At 42.7% G+C, this 18,917-nt stretch overlaps 1 protein-coding gene and 1 long non-coding RNA gene across 6 annotated transcripts; both read right to left on the reverse strand.

Annotated features, from left to right (window-relative positions):
* Positions 1-1,948: 1,948 nt before the first annotated feature.
* On the reverse strand, positions 1,949-6,320 carry LOC310753493 (resistin-like). Of its 5 annotated transcripts, XM_083594853.1 has the most exons (6): positions 6,126-6,153; positions 4,935-5,085; positions 4,678-4,779; positions 4,029-4,168; positions 2,951-3,028; positions 1,949-2,147 (listed from the first exon to the last, which is right to left on the reverse strand). In XM_083594853.1, exons 4-6 carry the CDS (start codon positions 4,150-4,152, stop codon positions 2,011-2,013), a joined length of 339 nt encoding a protein of 112 aa, XP_083450979.1. In that variant the 5' UTR covers positions 4,153-4,168; positions 4,678-4,779; positions 4,935-5,085; positions 6,126-6,153; the 3' UTR covers positions 1,949-2,010. The 5 variants fall into 5 exon arrangements, with proteins under 5 accessions (XP_083450979.1, XP_083450980.1, XP_083450981.1 ...); XM_083594854.1 differs by lacking the exon at positions 4,935-5,085 and having other exon boundaries at positions 6,126-6,159; XM_083594855.1 differs by lacking the exons at positions 4,678-4,779; positions 4,935-5,085 and having other exon boundaries at positions 6,126-6,320.
* Positions 6,321-7,997: 1,677 nt separating this feature from the next.
* On the reverse strand, positions 7,998-13,141 carry LOC310756276. The gene is made up of 3 exons (XR_014544786.1): positions 12,894-13,141; positions 8,379-8,456; positions 7,998-8,055 (listed from the first exon to the last, which is right to left on the reverse strand). It is a non-coding gene; the product is annotated as an uncharacterized lncRNA (long non-coding RNA).
* Positions 13,142-18,917: the final 5,776 nt, after the last annotated feature.

Consider the following 18,917-nt stretch of genomic DNA (forward strand, 5'->3'; position numbering starts at 1 on the left):
CTGTCTTTTCACCAAATGAGAAAGCTAAACTATCAGTACAATAATGAATACAATTAACCTATTATCTATTTTCTTGAAGAGGTCTTTAACTGAACTTTAGGGGAAGAAAACAGAGAAAATCCGAGCCATCTTGCACGTTATGCTTCTTGTTGCTTTACTCAGATGTAAAGTGCCCTTTTGAAAAACTGTTTGCCAAATCATGAAGCTTTTGAAGATTATCTTTAAAATGATATAGAACATGTTAACTATATATGAAAATGAAAAAGGAGTTGACATTTTCATGGAGTTACCTCGCTCTTTTAGATTTAAGGTGTGTATGCTGTGTGATTTGCTGCCTGCTTATATTGTAACTTAGCTGTTTGAAAGTGGCATCCATATACCCTGTCATTTTCATTTCATGTAATAAACCAAGCGTTGTTTATTCCTTTGGCGTATGAGCCTCTTGGGGCATAAGGTTGAGGCTAAAAACACATTCATAATGGATGAGTCTTTTAAATCCAGTAAAAGATCCTAAAGTTCTTTGGAATGTGCATAGGAATACAGGTGAGTGCTGGATTCAGGTGCACACCTTGTAAAGGTAAAGGTAAATGTAAAGGATCCCTGGACGGTTAAGTCCATTCAAAGGCGACTATAGGGTTGCGGTGCTCATCTCGCTTTTCAGGCCGAGGGAGCTGGTGTTTGTCCACAGACAGCTTTCTGGGTCATGTGGCCAGCATGACTAAACCACTTCTGGCACAATGGAACACCATGACGGAAACCAGAGCACATGGAAACGCCATTTACCTTCCCGCCACAGTGGTACCTATTTATCTACTTGCACTGGCTTGCTTTCAAACTGCTAGGTTGGCAGGAGTTGGGACAGAGCAATGGAAGCTCACCCCATAGTGGGGATTAGTACTGCTGACCTTTGGATAGGCAAGTCCAAGAGGCTCAGTTGTGTAGACCATAACACCACCCGATCCCTTGTAGTACCCTCTGCTTGCCCCCTGTTCCCATGAGACCTTTGCTGCCACCAGGCAGAAGCTATGTAAGCACTGCCAATCCACCCCACCCTGTGTCAACAAGTTACTGCCTTTCTAATGTCTTTCTCCCTTCCCATATATAGTATGTACAGTGGTACCTCGGGTTACAAACGCTTCAGGTTACATACTCTGCTAACCCAGAAATAGTGCTTCAGGTTAAGAACTTTGCTTCAGGATAAGAACAGAAATTGGGCTCCGGCGGCACAGCAGAAGTGGGAGGCCCCATTAGCTAAAGTGGTGCTTCAGGTTAAGAACAGTTTCAGGTTAAGAACGGACCTCCGGAATGAATTAAGTACTTAACCTGAGGTACCACTGTACTTTGGTACTGAAAAAGTAGAATTGTGTGATTCCACAATGCAAGCGTGATGCAGCAGGCACAAACAGAAGAGAGTCAAAGCCTCTTAGGAGTCTTGATGTCCTGACCACAAGAGGACCAACAGCTGGTAGTTTAATTCTCTATTGACAAAATAAAAAACTACAGCCCAGACCTCTCCGCATCCTCCAGCTCTGGCTAGTGCCTTGTGGAAGGCACAAAACCATACAAATTGCTCCCCCTTTCCCCTGGATCAAGCTCTGGTGCCACTACCTCTTCCAGCCACTACAGGGAGCCCTGCTAGTCCTTGACATTTGAGTGGCAGCACTGACCACACTGACTCCGCAATCTGCGGTGCAAAGGCAGATGGATGCTCACTGGTTACAGCACCTCATTTTAAGCAGAAGGTCCCAGGTTTTATCTCAAGCACCTGCAGGAAGAGCTGGGCAAGACTCCCTGCTTGAAACCCTGGAGAGCCTCTGCCAGCCAACATAGACAAGCTCGATGAACTCTTGGTAATTCTGTGTAAGGCAGCAGCTTCCTCTGTTCCCAGTTTCTCATCTCTGGGCAGCTGCCACTCCAGATACATTCAAAGAAAATACTTGAGCATGAGAAAATTAAACGTGCATGTTTATTGAGCATAGAAGCTGGAGTCAACAGGGAGCTGGGGAGATATCAGCCAACAATGGCCACTTTGCAGCAGCGGGCAGCAGTCCAGTCAATTCTGGCACACTGGCAGTGGCAGGCAGTATCAGCACGGATATCCCAGGAACCACAAGCCATTCCACAGGCACATCCAGTGGCCAGGTACCCTGGGAGTGGAAAAGAGAAGTTAGAGAAACAGGCAGGGGAGCACTTTAATCCCCATGATGTGGAGGATATCCACCTGAACAGACACCATCACAGCTGAGATGCAAGTGCTCAGTGTGGGATATTGCAGTCAAATATAACTATCAAGCTTAAGGGGTTAAGACCACAAAATTGTATTCCCAGACTCAGGTCACACCCGCTCACCTCCGGTGAAGAAGAAAGTGAAACTTCCTTTGTTTACTCTCTTCTACAATGTGAAGCCAACCAGGCAACATGTCTGGGCTTTTTTCCTGTATTTTTCTGTATTTTGTAACCTAAGAATTTTCTGTGCCTTTCCTGCTGCTGCATGAAATAGCTCCTGAATAAGGCCTTTGAAGTTTGTAAGTAAAACATGTAAGTGGACTAAACAGGAAATTAGAAGGTCTCTATTCCTAACACTTCACTGTTGCTGCATATTTTGTGTCTTTTAAACTCTGCTGGGGCTCTCTTACTGGAGCGTGTTTAGCCCCGCACTTTGGATCTAGGGATCGTTTATTAATTACCCCACATCTCTTATTAATTACCTCACATCTTTTATTAATTAACCCACATGGGTGATCTATATTTATCTCCCACCCAACATATGGCACTGTTGTGCTAATAATCCAGCTAAGCAACCCAACCAGCTTCCCCCAGCTATGAGCTTATATTTTATACTCATGTCTACAGAGTTCCATGGAAATTAGTTCTCTTCTTGCTCCCTTGGCCTCAGTCTTTCTGCTCTGGATTTTCTCCCTGTCTGTTCTCTCCTAGTAATATGTCTCACCTGAAGGGCAGGAGACATCAGCACCACGTGCAGAAGTGCTTGTGCAAGTCAGCTGAGCCTTCGCGAGGATTGAGGACACTGCAAGAAGAGACAGGAGGATCAGAGTTACACTGAATCAAATAGAAAACTTGGTTAATTGTGCAATTTAGACAGTTACAGGAAACAGAGGCTTCATTCTGAGGCTATGTACACACCATACATTTAATGCATATTTGCCCATAAAAGAATCCTTGGAACTGGGGTTTGTTAAGAGTGCTGGGAACTGTAGCTCTGTGAGATGTAAACTACAAGTCCCAGGATTCTTTGGGATGGGGAATGTGATTTAAATGTATGGTATAAGTATATAGCACAAAACGGAAATCTCACTCAAGCTTCTGTGAGTTATGCCTCTCCAGGCCACAAAAATCTCATTTTGCTGTGGAATTATCGCTGACAAAAAGCTGACATTCTCCCTCTTTTTAAGTTCAGAGCAGAGCTTCTCTCAGAGTGCTGGTAGTTGCATAGGTGCTTTTCTCTCTGTCTGTGTGTCTCTGCAGTTCATGGGTGGTAAACTGCTTTACCTAGGAGAGCCGCTGGAAAGTTGGGTGGAGGTGGATCCTTGCTTTTGCTCCCCTAGCTAAAGCTGCACTCCTAATGCAATTAACTTGGGAGTTGGAACCATTGGATTTACGTCTAAATAGAGAATTTACTTCCAAATCCTAATAGTTAGGATTGCACTGTGAGGTGCTGACTTTCCCAATTCAAAATGGAGTTGTTCTTTAAAATACAAAGCTGCAACCTTAACTCCATTCACCTTGGGAGTAAACACAACTGAATTCAATACAACTAACTTCTGAGTAGACATGTTTAGTCTTAACTGTAAGCTGCCCAGTTAAAAAGGGTGGCGTTCTAGTTCCTTCACAGAGCTACCATGTCTAGACTGGTTTAACAATCAATCCCTCTTCCCAGCAACAGTTTGGTGATCCAACAGCCCAGAGTTCCCATATCTTGGATGCAGACCCAGAAGAAACTGGGAATCATAGAATGACAATAGGGCCCAGAGTTTCCAGCATCATAAAGGGCACTCAGATCCAAATACCTTTGGAATCGACTGCTGCCTGGACCTTCTCATTAATCAGACTCTCGATAATACATGTCTGAGCACTTGCGTACTTTGCAGGAATCAATGCAGCAAAGAACAGGAATATGGCAAATTTCATCATGCTGTTGCAGAACGTCCTGCAGAGATTAAAAAATGCAGCCGCCTTGTCAGGAATCGCAGAATCCAGAGGGCAAGGATTACAAGTAGAAATAGAATCATAAGAAGACACAGGAGCAATATATTTGTTTGGACCAACTGAAGATTCCAGTTTGAGGCCTTGAGGCCTTTTTTCATATTACAAAGGCAGAAGCCTCACTGTAGCCAATCACATACAGGAAATATGAGGCCTCCAGGATTCTTGGCGCTTCCAGAGATTGGAGGGTAGGGGCACTGCTTGGCTGTCTGTCTTAGGACTTCCTGTGCCTGCCCTCTGTGCTCAGTGGGCTGCAATACAGGCTCTGTCAGCAAAGGGGCTGATACCCTGAACTGTTTGATGACTGAAAGGTAGGTTTCCTTTATGCGCCATAGAATTGTAGAGTTGGGAGAGACCACCAAAACAATCATCTATCTAGTCCAACCCCCTGCAGTGCTGGAATCTTTTGCTCAGTGTTGTATATAGCCAGTGTGAGATGAGGTAGAAACCCACCTCCCCACCTTAAGATACCAGTTGGCAGTTTGGAGTGCTCTGTAATGTGGTGCAAAAGTGGCAAGGGTGCCTTACTTTTCTTCAGCTGCCTGGTACAACTTCCTGGAGAAGACAGGCGTAGTCACACTGTAATTCATGCACTAATAGCCTCCAGACTGCACCTATTGAAGCACACTCAATGTGAGACTGCTCCTAAATGGAGTCTGAAAACTTCCATTGGTCTGTATTGCTGCTGCTGGGTTGTTGTTTGTGGTTACCTGGATAGAGGCTATTATGAAGAGGTGGTTTAGCTTCCAAGTTTCACACAACCCTTCCTCAAGCACTCTGTCTCTGTCTGGGAGATATATATATATATATATGGGGAAAGCAGAGGGGAAAGTGGGTGGGTGGGAAGATGGAAAGATGTTGCTGGTAGAGAACAAGGGAGGAATTCATGGTGAGCTCCAGCACTTCTTTTTCTAGAAAAAGAGCACTGTGGATAATCATCATCATCATCATACTACTACTACTACTAATAGTAGAAACTGTGAGAATAATCTGGAACATACCAGTGAATAAATCCTACTGAACTCAATAAATAATAATAATAATAATAATAATAATAATAATAATAATAATATTTCTATGCCACCCATCTTACTGGGTTGCCCCATCTACTCTGGGTGGCTGCCAACAGAAAATTAAAAACACAATAAAACTTCAAACATTAAAAACTTCCCTCAGTTCTGAGTAAAAACGCTTAGTATGGCCAGGTAAGGCAACTCAGTCTTTACCCAGTTACCTGGGAGTAAGCTCCATTGAAAACAGGACTTACTTCTGAGTAGACAATGTAAGGCTTCATTTACAATAAAGGAATAAACACTCCCTTTGTTTCCCAAGAAATGGCTGGCTGGTGAAGCATTGCAATTATAGAATGTAAAGTGGATTGTTCATGTTTAGGAAGGGCCTTGTACGCCAGCTTCATCTGGTGCAGGTATTTTATTTTCCATATAAATAGGATTCTGTTTTTGCTCCTACACACACACACCACATTTAATTGTTCTCCAAAACATGGAGGGGAGGAAAAAGGAAAACCAGGACATTCTGTGATCAAATCAGAAATTGGGATTGCTTCTATAATTCTGGGAATGTCTCTGGAAAATTGGGACACTTGGAAGGTATGCAATTAGAATCTGCAGCAGTGTCAAAAGATATTTCATTCAGTGCTTTCAAAATGTGACCTCTACTGAGGATTCAATAGGAAATTCATTGATTGGGTCCACTAGAGATAAGCTATTAATCAATCAGTCATTTATGAGCAAGAGTTAACAATATATATTATAAAGCATTAATGTTTGATAAGCTTCTGTTGAGAGCCTTACTTAGACTATGTACTCAGAAGATACAAAATCCCACCTACCATACATAATACCTTGTCAAATACCCTTACCTTGTCAGAAAGCACATACCTTCAAAAACACGAATTTCTTTCAAGAAGTTTCATTCACTGAGCAAACTGCTCCCCTTTAAATACAGCTGAGCTGCAAAATCTCTAATCCAATTGGTTTACCTTTTCAAAACATTTTACACCCCCTCACCCCCAGGTGCTGTCCAGAACACCACCTTGCACAATGTTCTCACAACGTTTCCTTGTTTAGCTCACAAAGCAAAGGTCAAAGAGACAGAGCATGCTTTTTGTCCAAAACTCTTGGTTGTGAAACTCTACTGCTTTTAAGGAATGTGGCAAGTAGCCATGGAATTAGGACATTCCAGGGGTTTCCCCCTGGACCTACCACTCTTGCGATCCAGCATAAAAATGAGAGCCTTGCTATTCAATACAAATTTGCAAACAACAGGAGCACTGTTCTTCTATGCAAAGCAGCAAAGGTGGTGCAAACAGCTTCCGGGAAACCAGCATTTGAAGAAAGTTCTTAGTGTTTACAAAGGTGTTTTACAGGAAGGTAGAGGCAGAACGTGGGACACATGGAGGTATTTGAAAGGGTGGGAGGTGCATTGTGGTCATCTATGTTCAACTTTTGGAGATTTTGCTCAACAACTTTGCCGGATTTTCACTTTTTGAAATATGGCAACCCTAAACTAACTGAACAAAACTCAGCCCAGCTACAATAGCAAAAAACCAGTCAAATTGTCATGATTCTGCCAAGAGTATAATCAAATTAAATCAGTGACACTGAGAGGTGTATTGAGGACCGCTCCAGACCGGTGCAGATTTTTGTGGGTGTATTCTGCAACATGTCATTGACATAAAAATAGTGAATTAGTGGTGGATTTATACTGCTTATTTGTTCTGCAATGCTTCCCCAATGTCATTCTTACAAAAGCTGAAGCTGCCGGAGAGACCAGAGACCATCTTGGCTGTCCCTTAATACAGACCCAGGTCACTGAGCCTGAACTTCCACAGCCACCAGGAACCACCATTGGCAGAATTGGCAGCAACAGCAGCTGATATCTTCTATGCTTATGATATTATTTTATTTTATTATCTTGCTAATTATGCTGTTTTAAATGTACATTTTATATTTGACTTCCTTTAGTAATGTTTTCTTTTGAAATGCTTAAGATTTTGTTTTAGCTGACTTTGCTGTGTTAAATGTGCATCCTTTCAGATAATAAGTCGTACCTTGGAAGCTGAACGGAATTCGTTCCGGAAGTCCGTTTGACTTCCAAAACGTTCAGAAACCAGGGCGTGGCTTCTGATTGGCTGCAGGAAGCTGGGGAAACCCAACCAGATGGGCAGGGTATAATAATAATAATAATAATAATAATAATAATAATAATAATAATAATAATAGTTAAGTTGTGGGTGAACATATCAGACAACACAGCGATTCTTCAAACAGCTCTTGTTTATTCACAGGCCAGAACAGAACTGAACTGAAGGGTTCAGCCAGCCTGCTTATATAGAGCTCCACTACAACGCAACTGTAACAACTTTCTGTAACTGAATGTCACTTTCAATCCCTTATTTGCATATGTGGACCTGAGTGAAAACTATCTACAGTATCCCCCTGCTGGCCCAGGGTGAGAACTTCAGTACATCACAATAATCACAATATTTTCCTTTAACCCTTGTGAACTTTTCACACCAGGAAGTAGAAGAAGATGGATTTCTGACATCTCTCAACAGCTGCCACTCCAGATACATTTAAAAAAAAAGACTAATCCACAAGAATGTTCATAAAATCATAGAAGTGAGTTTATTGAGCATAGAAGCTGGAGTCAACAGGGAGCTGGGGAGAAATCAGCCAACAATGGCCACTTTGCAGCACCGGGCAGAAGTCCAGTCAATGTTGGCACACTGGCAGTGACAGGTAGCATCGCCACGTATATCCCAGGAACCACAAGCCATTCCACAGGCACATCCAGTGGCCAGGTACCCTGGGAGTAGAAAAGAGAAGTTAGAGAAACAGGCAGCAGAGCACTTTTATCCCCATGATGTGGAGGATATCCACCTGATCAGACACCATCACAGCTGAGGTGCAAGTCCTTGGTGCTGCTGTGCTAATGCCACAGTTTTAGACACCCAACCAGTTTCCCTCAGCCATGACCTTGGATTTCATACGCATGACCAAACAAAGCAAGCAGAGATCCATAGGGATGTGTTTAGCTGCTACCCACAGAGTAAGTCATTTTCCTGTCCTCCATGTCCCTGCTCCTAATACCCTCCCAGTCTCTGCTCTTCTCCGCAAAATATGTCTTACCTGAAGGACAGTAGGCATTAGCACCATGAGAAAATGCGGTTGTGCAAATCAGCTTTCTCTTTGCCAGAATTGAGTGCACTGTAAATAAAGACAGGAGGATTAGGGTTCTACTGCATGCCATCGTTGCTCAAATAGAAAAGCTTTCTTTGTTCTTGCTGCTATTTAGATAGCTACAAGGAACGTACTATTCATTCTGAGCCTGTATACACCCCATACATTTGAAGTATATTCCCTGCCCTCCAAGAGAAGACTTGTATGCTTGACCCCATAGCTAAAAAATCATCCTACTCCCTCAAAGATGCAAGATTGATTTCCATATTGCATTTGTCACATGAATCTCTCTGAATTGCTTGTGCATGCTATATATCAGTAGCTCCTGAAGATGCAAAATCTTTCACACAATCAAGAACTGTTCAGTTCACATCTCTTAAGGATTCTCAGGGCAAGAGAAAAGTTATGACAGGCATCTCCTAGTCTGAAAACTTTTTTTTTAACCCTCTTGGTTGCTCCTTGTTAACAAAATTACTAATCTTTTTTTGTCTGTCTACACAAAGATTGGGAGCAGAAATGAGTGTCTCCCCAGATTCTCCATCTGAGCCACAAGAAAACAAGGCTAAACATTAGCGCTGCCACTTTCTCTTCCCTTGATTTAAAGCAAATTAAAATTAAATTATGTGCCACTTCAGCTGTAAAGCAAACAATTAACATTTCTGTTTTCCCTACACCACCATTGTGTGTTTTACATCTGCAAGAAAAACAACAACAATTTGCCAACCAATTTTCAAAATTAGTACAATATGTTCAATTTTGCATTTTAAACTCACTTAAATCAAAGCATTAGCTGTTATTTCTCCATTGGACTCTTAACTATGCATTACAGAAAATGCCAGCTATCCTAACATAAATTCTTTTCTTTTTTAAATAATTTTTATTGGAATATTTACAACATAACATAAACACCCCACCCCAGTACACAATCCACCCTCATTAAACGTGAACATAACATACAGTGAGCTTAACAATACAAACAACTAAATAAAAGACTTCCTTTATCCTGTATCTAGCCTTCTTATTTATTTATTATAAACTGTTTCCTTTATGAATAATTATTAAGATTTTTCTAATTATAACTTAAATATCCACAAAGTCTGCTGCAGACATTAATCGAAACAAGTCCAGGTATATATTTTAGGGCACTGTTTTGTGAAGTATTCTCTGCATTTTCCCCATGCTTTTTGAAACTCTTGTCTGGTGTGATCTCTAATAAAAGATCACAATTACAGTGGTACCTCAGGTTACATACGCTTCAGGTTACATACACTTCAGGTTACAGACTCCTCTAACCCAGAAGTAGTACCTCGGGTTAAGAACTTTGCTTCAGGATGAGAACAGAAATCGTGCTCTGGCGGTGTGGTGGCAGCAGAAGGCCCCATTAGCTAAAGTGGTGCTTCAGGTTAAGAACAGTTTCAGGTTAAGAACGGACCTCCAGAATGAATTAAGTACGTAACCAGAGGTACCACTGTAGAGCTAACATAAATTCTTTAATGCAGCAGAATAACAAAAAACAACAACAACTCTGAACTGCAGCATCTCCAGACACTTTCCAATGAGAAATCACATCTATGAATCAAGGTAAAGCTAACTTTACCAAACTGGAGTGAATTTAATCTAGGAAAAATGGAAGGATTTTTCTGGTATGGGTAATGGGTTTACGGTTCATGCCCCTTTTTACCTTACAGTGGGTAAAACTTAGGTGATACAATAATCTCCAAATGAAGCATTCAACATTATTATTAGAAGCAGACAATCCTGGAAGAACCTGGGAATCTTAGAATGACAATGGGGAACAGATTTTCAAGCATCATAAAGGGGCCTGGGATCCAAATACCTTTGGAATCAATTGCTGCCTGGATCTTTCCATTAATCAGAGTATCGATAACACATGACTGAGGACTTGCATAATTTGCAGGAAACACCACAGCAAAGATCAGGAAAATGGTGAATTTCATCATGCTGGTGAAGAATTTCCTGTACAGATTAAAAAAAAAAAAAATCCAGCTATTGCATACTCTGCCATGTCACGAATAGCAAAATTTGGAGGAAAAGCATGAGGAAGTAGAATCATAGAGTTGGAAGAGACCCTGAGGATCATCTAGTCCAGCCCCTGCAGTACAAGAATATGCAGTCATCCCATATGGGGATCAAACCTGCAACCTTGGGATTATCAGCATCACAGTCTAACCAGAAAGTAAGAGTTGAGTCATAAGAAGACGTAAAGGTAAAGGGACTCCTGACCGTTAAGTCCAGTTGTGGACGACTCTGGGGTTGCGGCGCCCATCTTGCTTTACTGGCCAAGGGAGCCGGCGTACAGCTTCCGGGTCATGTGGCCAGCATGACTAAGCCGCTTCTGGCGAACCAGAGCAGCGCACGGAAACGCCGTTTACCTTCCCGCCGGAGCGGTATCTATTTCTCTACTTGCACTCTGACGTGCTTTCGAACTGCTAGGTTGGCAGGAGCAGGGACCGAGCAACGGGAGCTCATCCCGTCGCGGGGATTCGAACCGCCCACATTCTGATCGGCAAACCCTAGGCTCTGTGGTTTAACCCACAGCGCCACCCATGTAGGAACAATGTATTTATTGGAACCAACTGAAGATACCAGTATGCGGTCATGAGGCCTATTACTTTTTGTATTACAGAGGCCACGTGGGTGCTGCAATGTTCCCCATAAAGGAAATGTAAGGCCCCCGGGATTCTTGGTGCCACTGCAGAGAGAATTCCCACTCTTCCCTTTTTCACCTCTGCTTCCAGTCAAGGGAGGGTGGGAGGCACTGCTGTCTGATTTAGGACTTCCTGTGACTGTTCTCTGTCCTTGGTAGGCTGCAATACTGACCCTGACATTTTCCAGTGCTGGTGCTAAGCTCGCTGAGGCTGAGCACTGTCAGAGAATCTGTTTGGGGATTTTCTTTAGGTGTGTTTCTTTTCATGCAGGACACACAGTGTCAGCAAACCTGCACCAATGACACGGTTACTAGAAGACATCTAAGATTATAAGTCATCATCACTATTTCATTTATGCCATAAGTCTCTCCGAGTCACTTGAGCAAAACTAAGCTTCTTTTTGAAATGTTGCACTGGGGAAAGGTGGAGAATTGCACAAATCTGACCCATGGCTGAAAACCTGAACTACCTGGTGGCTGTAAGCAACTGAGTGGAACTTCATTCAGATAAGAACTTCATTCAGATAAGAACTTCCTGACAGTAAGAGCTGTTTGACAGTGAAATTTGCTGCCAAGGAGTGTGGTGGAGTCTCCTTCTTTGGAGGTCTTTAAGCAGAGGCTTGACAACCATATATCAGGAGTGCTCTGATGGTGTTTCCTGCTTGGCAGGGGGTTGGACTCGATGGTCCTTGTGGTCTCTTCCAACTCTATGATTCTATGATTCTAAGACAGAAGTACTGTTGGTCATGGATGGGTATATAGCTAATGTGGTACTGAGAGTTACTAAGAGACCTCTATTGTCCTCACAGAGCTACAATGACTAGGGTTGCCTGCAAAGACGGGTTGATTCTTACACCACTCTAGGAATTGTGGCCCTGGGAGGGAAATAGGGATATCCTAACAACTCTCACCACCCTTAACTACAACTCCCAGAATTGTTTGGAGGAAGCAGTAACTGTTTAAAGGGATATCATCGTGCTTTAAATATATGGTATAAATGTGGCCTGAACCTCCCAACCAATACTACAGATAGCATATGCTGATACATCTGGGGCAAACTACATGTTACATGTCAATGTGTGAAAGACAGGATCAAGGTTTTCATTTTCTATATACAGAAAAATATAGGGCTTTCAGCGCACAACCTCCATGCCGAAGGGCATATGAAACTTTCCCCCCCCACTGGCTGTTTTAACTCTCATTTCTATCCCAGTGGAATTCCAGAAGTGTATTTCCCAGGATAAATGGGCATCTGGGATCAGGAAGGGAGAAAGGAAGATGGAGGGCATTTTGCGTGTTATGTGTAGTTTGTCCTTCAGAAAAATAAAAACACCTTGGAGAAGGAGGGAATCAATTAACTTGCAGAAGGTGGTGATCAATCCCATGGTATAGCTTAATTATTATCTACAATCACCACCAGGTTGGTTTGTTTTTTTAAAAAAAAGTTAATTGAAACTAAGGTCCTTGAAGTGCAATTAAGATGACATTCCTAACCCAACTCAATTTGAATCTGCAGCAGAGTCAAAAGAAACCGCTATGAATACCAATACAGATACTTCCCTCAGCCTCCTCAAAACATTGTCTCTACTGAGGGTTTAATTGGTAATTAATTAATTAAGTCTATTAGAGATAAGCTATTAATCAGATCATTTATGAGCAAGAATTATCAATATATATCTTAAGACATTAATGTACAGGATTAAACTGTTGATAGCCTTACTTGGAATATGAATCCAGAAGATATAAAAGCCTGCCTACTGTTATTTTTCATCATTACTTTGTCAAAAGCCACGTACCTTCAAAAGCACAATTTTCTTTCCAGAAGTTTCATTCACCAACCAAACTACCCCCGCTTTAAGTACAGTTTTGCAAACACGCCCACCTGACTGGTTTCACCTTTCAAAACATTTTACTCCTCTGCCCCAAAGGTGCACATATACAACCTGTCCACAATAGGGACACCCCCTAGAACACCCCGTTGTACAATGTTATCACAATATTTCCTGGTTAACGTTAGGGGTTGGGGCATCCTTACTGCTGAAAGCTTTTAGTGATATAAAGCTACTTCAAACATTTTTTATGCAAAACAGCAAAGACTGTGCAAACAGCTTCCAATTCTCAGCTGTCCATTTACAGTGGTGTTTTACAATAGGGTGGAGGCTGAACAGCAGACACATTGAAGTGTACCTGTAGATATTTGAAAAGGGTGGCATGTGCACTATGGTGTATTTATTTATCATAAATATCCTGGAGACATACAAAGGAAAACAATGAGAATTAAACCATACAATAAAACTGTTTTTATAGTCAATGAAATCAACCCATCAATAGATCAAATCCAACCCTAAGATAGACACAAATTAAATATCTGAACAACCATTCCAACAAAACTAAGCCCAGCTACAAAGATAAAAACCAGTCAGATGGTCGTGTTTCTGGCAAGAGTAATAAAATCAGTGACATTTAGATATATTGGGGGTCCCTACAGACTGGTGGGAGTCTTTTTACAGGTGTATTTTGTAGCACGTCATTGACAAAATATTATTGTCTTAGTGGTGGATTTATACTGGATTGTCCATGCTTCGTTCCACTTTATTAGTTATGCTATGCAAAGCTTCCCAGTGTTATTGCATTATTGCCACCTTGAGAGGCAACTACACAGCACAGCACAAGCAGGGCTGACAGCTCCCCAGCTGCACCCTAGGACCTGAGCCATGTGCAGAAGGGAGTTCTGGCTAGGACGGAGTGTCCACCTCTGATTGCTTTTAAAACTTTACTGCTACCAGGTGAAAGGATTTAATTTCCTACAAGGCTACCTTCCACCACACAGCCTAAAACCATCCCTGGGTCTCCCCCAAGGACCTCCAAGGTGGTGTGGAACTGGACTTTTAGATGTGGGTGCTGAATCAATGGAGACCCCCAAATTTTAAGATTAAAGGTTTAAAGTTTACTAAAAATAAATTTTTTAAATAATTGTTATGAAGAAGGTTAAACATAGGAATGGTCAACAGCATACACAACTTTCCTCCCATGGCAGCAAAAGGTACAGTCAAATAAACACAGTTCACTTTCCACCTCTCTACAGTGGTACCTCAGGTTACATACGCTTCAGGTTACAGACTCTGCTAACCCAGAAATAGTGCTTCAGGTTAAGAACTTTGCTTCAGGATGAGAACAGAAATTGTGCTCCGGTTGCGTGGCGGCAGCAGGAGGCCCCGTTAGCTAAAGTGGTGCTTCAGGTTAAGAGCAGTTTCAGGTTAAGAACGGACCTCTGGAATGAATTAAGTACTTAACCCGAGGTACCACTGTAGTTGCAAACAGATATGTAGCTTAGCAGAGAATGAGGGTCATAGGGTTGAGCCCAAAGTTGGGCAAGTGGAATGCAAAATCAGGGATCATAGCTCTCTGAGAGTTAAGTTCTCACCTTCAGGATTTTGTGCCAGCAAGGTAACAGTGTCTCTCACCTGTTCCTTTGGTCTGTGGTCCAGCAAAGTGCAGGGTTGATCTTTGAGATCCCTGAGGAGCAAAGAGGAGGTCCTGTTGGAGCTGTGAGCTGACTAACCATTGAAAAATAAAGTTTCATGCTAACTAATAGGGCTTCCTGAGAGAGTGAATAATGTAATGCCTAAGTTTTTTGAACTATTGTCATTCCTGGTAGCTTACCATTGTGTTTACTGAAATAGATTTGAAGTATTGGGGGGGCGGACATGCTTAATTATGGGAAGGCCACATCTGAATAATAGGTGTACCACAAAAAAGATTTCATTGTGTATGTGGTGTCTGGTTCCTGCTTACGAGAGGGTGATAATTAATGTTTGCTGGTGAACACAAAGATTAGATATAATGATATTTTTGCAACTCTTAGGAGCAGGATGTTTATACTAAGGTCTAGTGACTTTCTGTGTGATCTACTATAATGCATTTTTCTTGCGGCTGCCATTGAAGATGGTCCAGAGGCTGCACTAGTGTACAATGTGTCTACTGAATTGGTAAGTGAGGCAGCCTGGTGGAATAATGTGTCACCAGTCCTGAAAGCACTGAATTGGCTGCCAGTGAGATAACAAACCCAATTCAAGATATTCCCACCAGCACATAAAGCCCGAAATGGCTTGGGACCCAAATACCTAAAATTGTGCCTTCTGAACATCAAGCACCTCCAGACTCTATGATCTGAGTTGGCACTGACTTGTGGCACATAACAGGGCCTTTGCAATCAATGGTTGTTCCCAGTTTGTGGAATGCCATATGCCTCCATCATTCTTTCAGGAGTTCACATTTCGTGTCCGCAGAATACTGTTCCTTGCGACCCTCAGATCATTAAGCAAAATAATGTTTTTAGAATGTTTTTAACTGAAACTGCTTTTGGAATATTTTAGCTATTTTAGAATACTTTTTAAAAATGTGGATGTGTTTGGGCTGTTTGGGCTGTAAAGGCCAGATATAAATTCAACAAATAAATGTAAGCTGTAAAAGGCACTCTATGCTGTTGAGGATACCTGTGTTTTGAAAATGATGGATCAAGAGCACCCCCTAGCTACAAAAGCACAGGATGCTAGAGCCCTCCAGCCTTCTTCCCAAAGCTGAGTGGGCTTTAGGAAGGTGGCAGGCAGGTTCTTGGACCCCGTCAGAACACTGTGCCTCCCTAAGCTGGGCAGAAGCTTCCTGGGATTTGGGAAGGAGGCACCAGTTTCCCTATAATTTGATATTGCTGGATAGTTTTGATGAACTGCAAAAGCATATTTAGCTTGCTTTCTCTTGCCACCCTGGAACTTTTCTTTATTAGTGCCACTTTATTTTGTACGATTCCTTGCAAATGAAGGAAAACAACTTTTCTGTTTGTATATGTTGATACTATAATTTTGGTTACTGAGGACAAACAGGATTGTACAAAAACAAGATTGGGCGCAGGCCTGGCCAGAACATAGACATCCTGACTGTGACAAAGGTGACCTGTGTGCTTGCTTGCTTGCTTAACAGCTGTTGGGAACTTCAAGGTCCCTGCTCTCCCTTCTTATGGTCTTTGTATTGGACCTGGAGACTCCAACAGAGAGCATTCCATGTCAAGAAGGAGGGCAAGTGGGCACTTTATCAAATGACAGGGCAGGAATTACACGGAGCAGGGCCTTTTCACTGGTGGTGCCCATTGTATGCCTTGCTCTTCCAATATCTCTTTTGGCCTGTATTTTGGAGCTTTATAATTTAGGAAGACTTTGGAAGAGCTGGTTGACAAGTCTTATCAGTTGTTGACGTATGAGCGGATTTTATTTGTTGCTATTCTGTGCTTCTGGTGCACCAGGGTTTACACCAACGTAATAGAGTTGGCCAGGATGCTAGAAGGGATACAATTTACGAGCTTTCTCTATTAACTGCACAGCAGGAAATGTTCAGTCAACAGTGCAAAGGCTGAGCTGAAGCATTCCCTGCTGGTTACCTGCTTTCAGCAATAGGGGTCGCTGTTTGGTAGTACCCAATTGGTTAGCTGTCAGATTCTAGAGCTCCCTGTTGGTGGCTCTTAGGTAATTCACAAAATAGAGTCCATTCATAAAACACAGTGTTCATTCATAAAGCAGTAACATAGATCTCCATTGCTACATATTGGGTGTATATTTCAGCAGTTGAACGTACCAGTTTATGGCCATGCTGTAGTATAGTGCTTATGCGACTGTGAATAAAAGGTGGCTGGGCTCATTGTCTTGGGGTTTGGGGGGCAGGGAGAGTTTACAAAACTGATTTCCAATAAGTGCCCTCCCTTTATTTCCATAACAAGTCCTTGAGTCTGTACTCTGAATGGTAACACCAGGGACCTAGAAGATGCAGGGCTTGTCAGTCCAACCCTTGCAAAGTCTCATCAGGGCTGACCTTAAGGCAATTGGGGCCCCGTGGGCCAAATTGGGGCCCCGTGGGCCACTCCTAAGGAGGCCCCTGCACCAGTGCAATCTAGATGGATTTTATTTATATCTATAAGATTTTGCAGACTTTGGCTGTGAACTGGGGCCCTACAAAAGAAAAAAAAATCAAGTTGTGCCCCACTGCTTCAAATTGGACCGCACTATCTAGCCCTCAGTCTAATCGTTGCTGGGCCCGAGTTGTCCTGCCCTCACATGAAGTCTTGGGTTTGCAATTTTGGGAGAGGGGAGACTGCGGCATTGGGGAGCGGGCAGGCTGGCGAGGCCCCCTAGATTTAGAGGCCCTAGGCTTCAGCCTACTTAACCTATACATAAATCCGGCACTGGATTTGGCACAGTGAAGAGTATTCTCAGCCCTCTTGCTATTTCAACAGCTACATTCAAAGTAAGCTGCCTTTCCATTAAGGGTTTCCCTTGAAGTTTGGAAGGTTTCCAGAATTGGTCTTTAATCATTTCATTTATGTTGCCAAAAACACAAGTGGCACTCAATGCACATAATGCAGTTGCATATTGATCTAGTCTCCTGGTAACTGAACCCTCAAAGGGAATATATACTGTTCAGCAATCACATTTATAGGGGAATTAAAGTGCTCATCCCAAAGTACTTCATATGGATTTGCATCCTGGGCCACAGCAGGAAGGGAGGATAGATTAATACAGTATAGACCTTCTGGGCCCAAGCAGTGAAGTAAAGTCTTCAGTTTGGCATTTATCTGAATGGTAAGGAGATAACAGTAATTGCAAAAGTGGGCCTTGCACTGTTTTCAGGAATGTGGAGGTTCCCAAGGGTGGGCAGGAAGAAAAGTGGTGAAAGTATGTGATTTTGTTGGTGGAGTGGCAGGAGAAGCTGCAGCAAAATCAAGGAAATGCAAAGGCTCAAGAACTGAAATACGGAAGCAGCAGCTGCTGCTGCTACAAAGAGCAGGAGATCCCTCTTGAGGCCTTGCACTGTCATGAACTGGGAGCAGCTGCAGAAAACGACTCAAGGGCTCAGAAGTTTAAGCAGAAAATGCAGGTGGGAAGCTTAATAATAATAATAATAATTTTATTATTTATACCCCGCCCATCTGGCTGGGCTTCCCCAGCCACTCTGGGCGGCTCCCAGCAGAACACTAAAAACAGAATAAAACTTCAAACATTAAAAACTTCCCCAAACAGGGCTGCCTTCAGATGTCTGAAGCTTGTTTCCTGTGGGTTTTTAAAAGTCCTATCCCCCCCCCCATTTACCTCTTTATCTAGGAAAAAGATATTCAAAAGATTCTTATGGAGTCACAAGTTATTCAAGTCACAATCTCAGTATATATATTTTCTCTGCCTCCTTCCTCTCCCTCCTCCTATTTTCCCCAACTACTGAGTCCTCCCCAGGACAATTTTATTAAACACAGACATATACTTAGTAGAAAACAGTCCTTATTGCACTATATTCCGGCCAGGGGCTGCCACCTTCAGTTTTTCAAAATATGCTTTTTACTTCTCTCAGCCTCAAGGTTCCACCAAACCTTGCTGATACATCCCTCTTGTTTCTCTGTAGTTTCCTTTTGGTCCCAATCCTGTCAGCTGTGTTTACTTTTATTGGGCCAATAATGTCAAAATAAAACGTGCCTTTGCTTCATTTCAGGACCTGTGAAACCACCAGATGCACTGATTCTTTTTCCTCACGCTTTTCCTGACCCATATCAAGAGGGGCAGATCATCAGATTTGTATTGATTTAGAAGGGGCAGCTCCCCCTCCGTTCTGCTTGGCTATGCCCATGACGGGGCTTACCCGGACCCCCAATATTTTATTCGTAGTATTGACACCCCTGGACACGTGTCCGCCGCGAGCTGGGAGATGCACCGCGCCCTGCCACGCGTCCTGCCTGGCGCCGCCCCGCAGGCCGCTGCGCGAAGTGCATCTGTCTGTGGAGCCATCCT

This window comes from Podarcis filfolensis (assembly GCF_964270895.1).
Source record: "Podarcis filfolensis genome assembly, chromosome: 2".
NCBI lineage: Eukaryota > Metazoa > Chordata > Lepidosauria > Squamata > Lacertidae > Podarcis > Podarcis filfolensis.